This window comes from Microtus ochrogaster, linkage group LG4, assembly GCF_000317375.1.
Source record: "Microtus ochrogaster isolate Prairie Vole_2 linkage group LG4, MicOch1.0, whole genome shotgun sequence".
NCBI classification, from domain to species: domain Eukaryota; kingdom Metazoa; phylum Chordata; class Mammalia; order Rodentia; family Cricetidae; genus Microtus; species Microtus ochrogaster.
Window position 1 is genome coordinate 31,676,669 of NC_022030.1, and position 12,184 is coordinate 31,688,852.

At 34.7% G+C, this 12,184-nt stretch overlaps 1 protein-coding gene across 1 annotated transcript in view; it reads left to right on the plus strand.

Annotated features, from left to right (window-relative positions):
• Positions 1–12,184, plus strand: part of LOC102002778 (solute carrier organic anion transporter family member 6A1) — a 100,724-nt gene that overhangs the window by 32,767 nt on the left and 55,773 nt on the right. Inside the window, exon 7 of the mRNA XM_005361398.1 lies at positions 2,579–2,723. Coding sequence (XP_005361455.1) covers positions 2,579–2,723 — 145 coding nt within the window. The remainder of the gene's footprint in view (positions 1–2,578; positions 2,724–12,184) is intronic.

Genomic DNA, 12,184 nt, shown 5'->3' on the forward strand with positions numbered 1-12,184 from the left:
TTTTTTTTTTGGTTTTTTGAGACAGGGTTTCTCTGTGGTTTTGGAGCCTGTCCTGGAACTAGCTCTTGTAGACCAGGCTTGTTTCAAACTCACAGAGATCCGCCTGCCTCTGCCTCCCGCATGCTGGGATTAAAGGCGTGTGCCACCACCGCCTGGCAGTGGGCATTTTCTCTATAGCTGTTTAATGTGAGTTCTTCCATGATTTCTTTCACAAAAAGCTCATTTGGTTAATTGAATGTTATTAAGATTTATGGATCAGTTTTATATGCTACAAATTTCCTGAATTAAGGTATTGGTTTTAACACTACTTTAATATTACCTTTATGTTTTTCTATACGTGAAAGCATATAATCTTTAAACAGTGACAAATTACCCTGTCCTGTATTTATCATTTACATATGTTTTATCTAAATCAAAAATTGGATTTGTAGACTAAAACATTGTGGTAAAATTATAAGTGATTCAGGAATTCATTTCACAGCTATGCCTAAATATTTCATAAAGAAAGCTGAATGCGACCTATCTGTATTAATAACATTCAGGGAAATTGACAGATGTATAATGCTAATGCATGAAGGCTATGTTTATGTATGAGACATTTAGTCCAATAATTTATAAATTCAATGCACTAATACTCAATAACATGGCATATGTATTTTATATTTTAAAGAATAACAAATTTCTTACATGCATTCAAATGAATCATATTTATAGGGCAGACTACTTGACAATTGGTTATCTGTGTGTATAAATACATATATATTAAAGAAATATTTTCTATGGCTTAGGTAATAAAAAGAATATTGTTCAGTATATGTTATGATGAAAATAAGAAGTCCTGTCTCATATAACACAGATACTTTGCAGGATTTAGAGTTCTTTAGAGAAATTAAAAAGTAAATGTTGACAGAGAATATATGTATAAAACAGAAGTGGAAATGTGTTCTAAGTAAGATTTAACTATTGTAAAACAGAATAAAAGTTAATAGGTCAGATAATATAAAGTCAAGAATGTTTGTTCTATGAATGAACCAATAGCCAGTAAAGTAGATGAGTAATGGCTACTAAATACAAGAAGTTAATACTAAAATGGGAACTCTTAGGAAATTTACCCAATCCATAAGGATACTATGGTATAGTAGATAGCACACATAAACACACAAACTGGACTTCTATATAATATGAAGAAACCACATGTTTATGTGTATTTATGTGTAAGTAGATATTCACATACATTCAGGCTCACATGCAAATGAGTACGCATACATGTGGAATTCAGATGGCTCAGGTGTCATTCCTCAGGTACTATACATGGTTTGTTTCTTTGTCGTTTTACTCTTTTGAGAGACACGATGAACTGGAACCTGCTACATAGGCTAGAGTAGCTTACCAGTAGTCTCAGGGACCATCCTTGCCATTTCCATTTCTCAACACCGATATTTTGAGTGTTTGCAATTGTGCCTGGCCTTTTGTATTTCGGTTGATAGACTGAGTTCAGGTCCTTGAGCAGAACAAACACTTTGCCAACTGATATACTTTCCAGCATCCCCAAATGCACATTTATATTTGAAAATATAGAAAGACAAAAGAAATACTATCTTATGTATTTCTGAATGGCAAAATTCTTGAGGTCTACAAATGTTAGCAAAGGTTATCAAGTGTTTCTAATTATATGATCTATGCCACTTACCTATTGCTGCATGACAAAACTTAGTAGCATGACAGAAAACGGATTTACTTATCAGTGCAAAATTAGTATGAGGGTTTTTCCTCTCAGCTGTACATGGGGTGACTAGCGTGCTCACAGTCTGAAGGATGGACTTATCTCAAGGCTTCTTTGCTCTAATATTAGCATTATTACTGGCTACATTTTAGAACACTCACATACAGTCTTGCTGACAATTGTAAGGCCTTCCCATGCTCAGGGTCTTATTGATGCAATCATACATGTCTGCAAGAGCCTGCCAAATATGAGATGATGTTCTTATGAATTTTAGAATATATGTTGTGTTTCTAGGAAACTAGACTCTCTGGTATTAAAGTGTTATTATAAAAAGATAAAATCTAAAGGAAAATTTGGATCAAAATTGAAATAAATTACTCATAAACTCAATATAAAAATCCTTCCAAGGATGTACAATTCTAAAGATACTTTGTCATAGGACATCAAGAGTACATACATGCATAGGGGTTTTTATTGTAATCATATACATTGGGGAGTTGAAGGTGACATAAGTATTTTGACACTCTGTAATTTTGTATTTAGGATCAATAAGTAAATTGCAATCACATGATGCAAAATTACAAAGTGTCCACCAGCTGAGTCAATGAAATTCAAAATGAGTGTTTCTAAAGAGGCACTGAGAGATATTTTCAACAAGCTAATAGATCCAGAGATAAAAGCTATTTTGGCTATACAGAAGAACCAAACTACAAATCTCTTATGGAATGTGTCTATTATGGAATTATATAGTTTTGTTTGCATGAGTCTGTTTTGACAATAGAAAGATACTTCCGCTGGTTGGTCGTTAGCATCTAAAGACATCAAATGATTGTGATATGACCTGTTCTGTTTCAGTGTCTCGTCTGCAACCCGCTGCTGTTGTGTTGCTCACTGTACAAAACCATGGAGTTCGTGAATTTTAGGGGAACTAATCAATTTGTGAACCTATATTTAGAAAATCAGTTTTTGTTAACGCCCTCAGCTGCCACTAAGCTCACAGGTAGATTTTTCTTCTTACTATGCTGATTTTTAAAATTTCCATGATGTTTACATTTAAGTGTGTTATGTATATTTAAGAAAAATGTCATGTAAGCAGAAGACACAGGGTGCAGTATAGTTGAATGTCACTTGCAGAAACTATATAAACGCGACCACACTACACTACGTTAATATTTTTAATACATAAAACTTCACAATGTTGTTTTTATAGCTCACTATCTTCTGGCCTCTTCCTCTATATGCCTGCATATTTCTTTTACCCTTCTCTTTAGGAAACCAGCCTTCTCAAGCCACAATGTATCTTTTTTTTTACATGCTTCTACACATTTCAGCTTGTGGGTCAGTATTAACGTCTTTTCTAAAATAGTCACATAATTCCCTACTTATTCTTCTATTTCTTTTACCAGAAAATGTATTTTCTGGATTCACATTGATTTGAACTTAATGCATTGTAATTATTCCATGGTACTGCTTATGCCCTAACTGACAGAGATATGCCACTGTTTATGTACATGTAATTATAATCCATTATTATACTAAATTAATTTTAATTATTCTGAACAGTGTCACAATGCATAAGCTCTTTGATAATGATTCGTATTTGTAAATGTTTTGTGTTTTGACACTAAAAAGTAATTGGTATTGTTTACATTTTTAATCTTAAAAGAGAATTGAGAATTTTGCTCTTTAAAAGACTTCTATATAATAGTTCTAAATGGAAGCATCAAAAGATTCTATAAAAATAGAAGAGTGATGAAAATAAAGTTGCATTATAGCCTATAAAACGTCAAGCAGGTTTTCAGGACAACTAGGGCTACACAGAGAAACCCTGTCTCAAAAAGAAAAAGAAAATCAAGAAAACAAATGAAAAGCAATATAAAACGAACAAAAAATCAAGATGGTTTGTTATAGCATTTAGTGTAACCTGTGAAGGCACAGTTAAAAAATATTTGCATTAATGTTTAATTATACAGAGTGAAAGAAAAATGTAATAAGGAATGAACACAAAAAGCATATGGGAAAAAACAAAAACAAATCTTCACAAGTTCATAACCCTGATCATCAGCAGATTATTGAGCAGATTTTCTTGTTCAGTCTCAGATTTCATGGTATGTTTATATATTGGTTGTTTCATGTACCCTAAATCCTCAGCCCACGTATACTAGATGTATTAACAATTACACACTCTACCTTTGGCTTAATAAGGATGGACTTTCATGCAATTTTTTTTATCAATAGCAATGCCTTAGATTCATCTAATCTAATATCAGTCTGTTTTTATGTATGTATGTGTGCAATGTCTTGCAATAACACACACTTGAAAGTACGGACACATCTTAGGGGAGGTATCCTTTCCTTCTACCTTGTGAGGCCCAGGGATTATCAGCATGCCTCTATATTCTTCTCGTTAGCTTGAATTAATCTATTGGTAAGGCTTTTGACTAAATTTGTTAGTTGAGATTGAATGTAATGCAACCTAGACTGGGCTTGAGTTGGAACTTGATCTGCAGCTGAGGCTTCAAGTCTTCTTCCTTCTACTTGTAGGTGCTCTTTGCCATGTATATCCAGTTTAATTGGTTTTGGTTCAGTTTATCAAGCTTTCATTTCGAAGCTTTGGTTTTTTTTCATAATCTCTCTTTCTTGAGTTCCTTTCTCTTATTTTTAATTATATTCATTAACTCATACTGTTCATCTGTTATGAATTGCTACTTTTCATAATTTTTCATACTGAAATTTCCTCATAAGCTCACATGGACAGTTCTTTATTTTATATGAATGGATTTCATAATATGCTGAATTATTCTTTCAGTGTGACTTGGAAATAAAGGTTGTGTTTATTTACAAAATATTTTATAATGCAATGTATTTCTATGTTCATTGTTTATGATCATAGTTTGGCAGCATGGATTACCATGCCCAAGATCAGAGTATAACAACATTTTTGCAAATCATGATAGAGTGGACAAACTCTGTCATTTCAAGCATGATGTATGCTGTGAATATGTTTTATTACCATTGGTTAATAAAGAAGTTGTTTTGGTCAGTAGCTTAGCAGAATAAATTCAGGCAGGAAATCTGAACAGAGATATAGAGAGTAGGCAGAATCAGGGTAATGTCATGTAGCTGACATTGAATAGGACACAGAAAACTTACCAGTAGACCAGAGCCTCATTGCAGTACATAGATTAATAGAAATGGGTTGACTTAAGATGTAAGTGCTAGCTAAGAATATGCTTGAGCCATTGACCAAATAGTCTTGTAATTAATATAGCTTCTATGTGATTATTCAGGTCTGGGTGGCTGGGAAATACAAATGCTGCAGAGACAAATGCTGGGAATTTGTATTTCCCAGATGAGGAGGCATCATACGTTTTGGTATACATTCTCAATGGTGACTCCTCCTGGAGCCATAACAGTTAGGATGCACAGACTTCCAAAGACCCCATTCATAGTAAATTTGTTATTCACAGGTAATTCTTAGGTTGGTTGCTATATTCGTGTTGGAGGGTCTAAGGGATAGCTGAAGGTACTTCATGGTGAATGCTAACAATTAGAATCATAGATTTCACTGTGTGACATTCTATAATTAGACTTACCTGTCACATACAGTCTGCCCTGCTGTTGCTCTGGTGTTGAATATAGATGTAGAGGTGGTCAATTATGTTTTGATCTCTATTGCCCAAGAACTAACTTCAGCTGTAAAGGGAGACTACACACTCATTTCCCTGCTGCCTACACTCGAACAATCAGGCATATTTCTAGTTAGCTCTTACATCTTAAATTTCCCCATTTCTATTAATTTATATTTTACCACAAGTCTCATGGTTTACTGGTATGGTTCCTGTGCATGTCTCCTTCAGCAGCTACATGCTGTCACTCTGATTCTACCTTCTTTCTCCCTGCATTTAGTTTAGTTTTCCCCACCTAGTTCTATTCTGCCCTGCCACAGGCCAAAGTGGCTTCTTTATTAACCAATGGTACAGAGGGGAATCCCACATCATCTCCCTCTTTTCTGGCTAAGTATAAAGGTTTTAACTTTAACATAGTAAAATTGTATATACAAAAGAGGTATCAAGCAAGAATTACAATTTTAATATTTTTTGTTTTATACTTTTGTTTCATATCTAATTTATCTTTATCATAACTAAGGAAAGCTATCTGCCTTCAACTCCACCAACTACCCCAGAAGGATATAATATTACATAAGTAAATAGGAAGTGCATTGTAAGCAACTTCCAAAACTCAAGAATTGAAAGAGTAAGTTCATTGCCTGCACAGTTACAGAAAGTTCTTCTGTAATGTTCGGTAATCCATCTTCAGTCTATAGGCCCATGATATCTGGCAGACTTTTCCATGAAGCAGGAAATTTGAAAGAGATTTTTTTGCATTTATTGACAATTAATCAGTCACTTTCTTCTGTGACTTGAAGAAAGTCTAGTGGAGTCTTTCATGGAGCAGGTAACCTGAATGACTCTCTCAACTTCTTCATTCAAGTTCAGCAGTCATTTTTCTGTCGGTTCTACATATCCAGTTTATACAGCATACCACCAAGCAGCCCAGGCAAGAGTAGTTTCTTGTCCAATTGACCAGCCTTATCACATTAAAGGCAAATTGTGTAATGATTTTTTTCAGTGACAATCAACCTCCTTGAAGTAATTGGTGTTGCCAGAAGCAGACATATCACACTGTCGAGAAAAGTCTAAGTTCTTTTTTTTTTTTACAAGGTTGTCTCTGTGTATCTTTTGTGCCTGTCCTGGGACTAGCTCTTATAAACCAGGCAGGCCTCAAAGGATCCACCCACCTATCCCTTGTGAGTGCTGGGATTAAAGGTGTGTGCCATGTCTGCCCAGTTGAGAAGTCTTAAGTTCTTAAAACATTTTAAATGCCAGATTTTGTTTATCTTTGAAGGGTTGGAAGAACACTATCTGAAATATATCTCTGAACATCTAGAAAACCCAACTAACATGAATACGGTTTGACTATTATATATGTCTATTAATCTGTATTTAATAATTAGACATTACATTTTAAATGAGATTGCAATTTTTTTAAAAGATTTATTCATTATGTATACAGTGTTCTGCCTGCATGCTAGAAGAAGTCACCAAATGGTTGTGAGGCACCATGTGGTTCCTGAGAGTTGAACTCAGAATTTCTGGAAGACTAGTCAGTGCTCTTAAACTCTGAGTCATCTCTCTAGTCACCCCAATTCTGGAAGCACTTGACCCATAACACTACCACATAATTGGTGGCATGTGGCATGTGGCCCATAAACTCCATTTAAATGCCCAGCATCCTGAAAGAGCCAGCAAGCCATCACTCAAAGAAACCTCACAGTTTTTGTTGCTAATTCTGAGTCAGGAAGCCTTCTCTTAGAGGAGCCATGCCTCTGCTCTCTGCCAGAAAATGGAGACTATATGAAAAGAAATGCAATTACCAAAAAACTGTGCTTGGCTCCTGATTTTGTGGGTCTAGAAGCCCTTGTTTTTTCCTTCAGCTTTTTTAGGTCTTATGTGAATCTGTGATCCATATTGAGCATCACTGTATAAATGGAGACTGTGCATTCATTTCCTGTCCACCCAGACCCAAATAACCACACAAAACTGCATTAATTACAACACTGTTTGGCCCATGGCTCAGACATATTCTTAGGTAGCTCTTAGCTCTTAAATTAAAATTTTCTATCAATTTATGTTTTACCAAGAGGCTTCTGGTTTACCAGTATGGTTCTGGTGTCTGTCAACTTTGGCAGCTACATGGTGTCAGTCTGACTTTACTTTCTTTCTCCCTGCATTCAGTTCAGCTCCCTCACCCCCAACTAGCTCTATTCTGCACTGACATAGGCTGAAGTAGCTTCTTTATTAACCAGCGGTATAGAAAGGAATCCTACATCATCAAGCCTCCTCTCCTATAATCTGTATTGGTGTAGGGTTGTATACTTTCTCCATTTCATCAAGTAGAAGGCCCACTAGATTTCAAGAAGGCTGGTTTACAGGAACTAAGTTAACTCTTCAGAAAATATAACTTGGGGCACAATAACATTTAAATGTATATCCGACTCTGGAGTTAATTCCCAGTTGTTGTGGGATGGAGAAGAGAGAAAGGGGAAATAACTTTTTAAAATAATAAAAATAGATAAATAAAACAAGAAATTGAAAGGCTGGAACTGTTACTTAGTTCTGGAACACTTGCCTAGGATACATGAAAATCTTCATTATTTAAAAAACAAAAGAAGAAAAAAGTTTAAAAAACCTAAAGGATAAAAATAGAAATAAAAAGAAGGTAAAATGAAAACCTAGAAAGGAAAACAGGGAAGAAAAGAAAACTAAAAAAAAATAAGGTAAAAAATGATAAAAAATAACAAGAAATAAAAATCCATGTTAAAATGAAAATAAATGGAGGAAAAATTAAGTGAAATCATCTCCCTGGCTAAGATCTCTCTGGATCTTCTAGAGTTGAAAATGTCAATGAGCAAGGTGAGAAGAACTTTTTTCCATCCTACGGAGGAAAAACTGGTGCCAAGTATCCTTATTCTACCACCTTGGACCTGAATTTGAATTTTTATTTTCAGTTATGTTTTCTTATCCATTTCTCTTGCTTTTGTTTTTTTAAATGTCTCCTTTATTTCTTACTTCGTTTTGTTGTTGGTTATTTTTTTTTTTACTAGTACACTTTAGTCTTTTGTCTTTAGGGTTCCCACCACCCACCTCTCAAATAAATCACAGGGAAGCTTATACTTAATTATGAATACCGGGCCTAAAATTGTCATGTTCCTAGTCATCTTTTCTTAACTTAAATTATCAAATCTATCTTTTGCATCTGGACTTTTATCTTTTTATATTTCTGCATAGATTTCTTTATTTCTTATTCCATGACTGACTGCATAGCTGGAAGGTTGGCTTCTTGAGTCCTTTCCCCATTTTCTTGATTCTTTGATCCTCCCTCTCTCCAGATTCTCTTCCTCTTTATTATCTCTGCATGTCAGCCCTGCCTAGCCTTTATTCTGCCTCAGTATTGGGCATTCAGCTATTTATTAGAGCAATCAGGTGTTTTAGACAGGCATAGTAACACAGCTTCACAGATTTAAACTAATGCAACATAAAAGAATGAAACAGATCTTTTCATCATTAAACAAACGTACCACTGCATAACAAATGCAACACATCTTAAAGAAATATTCCACAGCATTCCCCCCTTTGTCTAAATAAAAAGGTTTTATTTTAAGAGTATTAAGACTATATACAATAAGAACAATTATCAAGTAAGGATTACATTTACAATGTCTAATGCATTTGTGTCTTACAAATTTGAAGAAAATACTCCTTTATCTAGTCTTAGTGCATCCAAAGTTTTATAATTAATGTATTTTCCATCAAAACTAAGGAAAACTACAACTATATTTATAGTCTTTTACTCCATCAAAGGTCCCAGAAGGATATAATGTTATTTAAGAAAACAGGAAGTACATTGTAAGGGAATTCCAAAACTCTAGAAATGACAGAGACATCTTACTGCCTGAACAATCAGCCAAAGTTACTCTGCAGCATTGGGGCATCCATATTCAGCATACAGGCCTGGAGGATCTGGTAGACTTTTCAGTGAAACAAGAAATTTGAAGGACTGTCCCACCTTGTATTGCCAGAGTTCATCAATTACTTTACTTTCCTCTGTGATGTGCAGAATGTCTGGCAGATTATTTCATTAGGCAGGAGCTCTGGAGGACTATTTCTCTGAAGGAGCTGCACTTTGTTTTGGCAGCATTCAACAGTTGATTTCCAGTGGGTTGTGTGTATCCATTTGATTCAGCACATAGTCAAGCAGTCAAGGCAAAAGCTGTTTCTTGCCCAAATGGCTAGTCTTGCCACAATGAAAGCAAGCTCCTATGGAGTTTCTTTGATACCCATCATCCTTTTGTGAAGTAAATTGGTGCTCCCAGGAGCAGATGTGTCTCATTTTCATGAAAAAAATTAACTTATTAGATATCTAAATACCATATTCTATAGGTCTTTGAAGTTTTTGAAAATATCTATCTATCTAAATATAATATCTATATTGAAAATATCTATCTAAATATAACCAGGAAACATATCTACCGTGACTACAGGTTTATTATAGAGTAATTACTAAACCCATTTTTAAATTATTCATTACATTTTTAAAGGAGCTGCATAAACACAATATGCAAATATGAGTAGAAAAATAAATGCAATATATTGAAAATAATTTTAAATTTGTAACAACATACCAAAATGCATAAAATGCAAAATATCTGAGACTTATAGTTGTCTTTTTATTCTAAATTCTTATATTTCTATATTCCCCTAAATGATAACAAATATCATTAACCCACCAAATTGCCAAGGAGCACCCACCCACTTCTTGGGAATGTGCACATCATACTCTTCAGACTGCTTCCTTTTGTGTGAGTGTTAAGCATCTTTAGGGGTCCCAGAGAAAATTGAGATAATTGCCAAGTCCTAGGTAGACCAGTGGTAACCTTTGTGGAATCTTTTGTCAAAATTCAGGAAGTCTCTCTTGATCAAATATGATCCATATTAACCCTGAAGGAATCTACACCCTCTCATTTCCTATGGGAACAAAAGTAAAACCTCTTCTCCAAAGCATTTTTAACTTCCATTTGACAAATACATTTTTGATTGCCATTCTTAAATATCTCGATTGGTTTATTTCAGCAGTTCCTAGTTCAATCTCATGTCTCTTAGCAGCTGTATTTGCTTATCAGCATTCAGAAAATTCAGAACCAAGACAATGCTATATAGGATCCATATTAACTGTGTATTTTCCTATGTTACATGCCTTTTTTATTTTATAGTACTTTTATGTTCTAAGACATGATTTTATTGTTTTTCAATTATCTCTTTCTCTCTATGATGTCTATGCCCACATTCTTTCTTTCTTAAGCCTATGCACATTGTAAAACACACTGGAACTCGTTCAGAAGGTTTGATTTTGTTTGTTTGGGTTTTTTTTTTGTTGTTGTTGTTGTTTTAATCTGAATCTCTTTTCCTATAGAAGTTTTATCCTGTTTCATCTTGTGAGGAAACTTTGAACTGTTAAGCTTCTGTTGGATCCTTGGAATGGCACTTGTGGCTGGTTCTATATGCTTCTAAGCTCATAAGAGCCATGCCTAAAGCTTGTGACCTGGTCAGAGTTGTCTTTGACCAGGAACTACATTCAACCTCACAACTTTGGAATGTCAGTGCCCTGCACTGTGGCAGGTGTTTTTTTTTTTTTTACTTAGATTTTTGGTTCTACTTTGTGTGAGAAAATGTTGTTTACATTTTCTACTCTAAGGTGGAACTTCTTTAAAAAGGTGTATCTTATTTTTTCCTTTTTCTTTTCAATCTTTCTTAGGCTCCATGCAAATTTGAGCCTCACATTGTTACACCAAAGTGTGATTGTTTCTTTTTTATCTTTTGATTCTTTGACCTATGGAGTGTCCACCACCCAGTTCCCAAATAAATCACACTGAAGCTTATTCTTATATATGACTGCCTCGCCTTTGCTTGGCTTATTTCTACTCAGCTTTTCTTGAAATATAGCAGTTATCTTTTGCCTCTGGGCTTTTATCTTTCCATACTTTTGTATTGATTTCTTTACTTCTTATTCTGTGGCTGGGTGTGTAGCTTGATGGATAAAACCTTGAGCTTGTCTCTCCCCCTTTTCCTGTTTCTTGATATACCCCTCCCCAGATTTCTCTGCTTATTTATTCTCTCTGAAAGCCAGCCCTGTCTGTCCTTTCTCCTGCCTTGTTATTGGCCATTTAGTTATTTATTAGACCAATAAGGTAATCTAAACAAGCAGAGTAACACAGCTTCACAGAGTTAAATAAAAGCAACATTAAAGAATGTAATAAGGACAAAGTGTGTATGAAAAGGCCTTAATGAAAAAATTTCATTGCATGCTAATTACACTTTGTTCCTATAGATCTGACTCCCCAAGTCCTTCCTTTTCCATCGTTTGTCCCTCTCTTGTTGTTCTCTGTTCTCACCTCTAATAATCCCCTTCTGTTTTTTATGAAATAAACATTCTATTATCTGCCTCACTTAGAATCTATTCATTTGAACCATCCTAGTCTCATGACTAACACACAAAGACATACAAACACACACACACACCATAAACACATACCACATACAACACTCAAAAGCAGGGATTAAAATATTTGATCTGCATATGAAAGACTTATTTTTGTCCCTATGAGTTTAGCTTATTTCACTTAGTTATAATGACTTCTAGTTCTATCCATCACTGTCTAAAAGTCATGATTTCATTTTTCTTTATTGGCGAATTAAACTTCATTGAAACATTTGTAACTCATTTTTATTGTCATTGTTTGTTGAATTAAGAGCGGCGGGGCTGCGTCCCCAGCACCCGGCTGCCTGCACGGCTAGCTTTATACCCGAAATAATTACACGGAAACTGTATTCTTTTAAACAC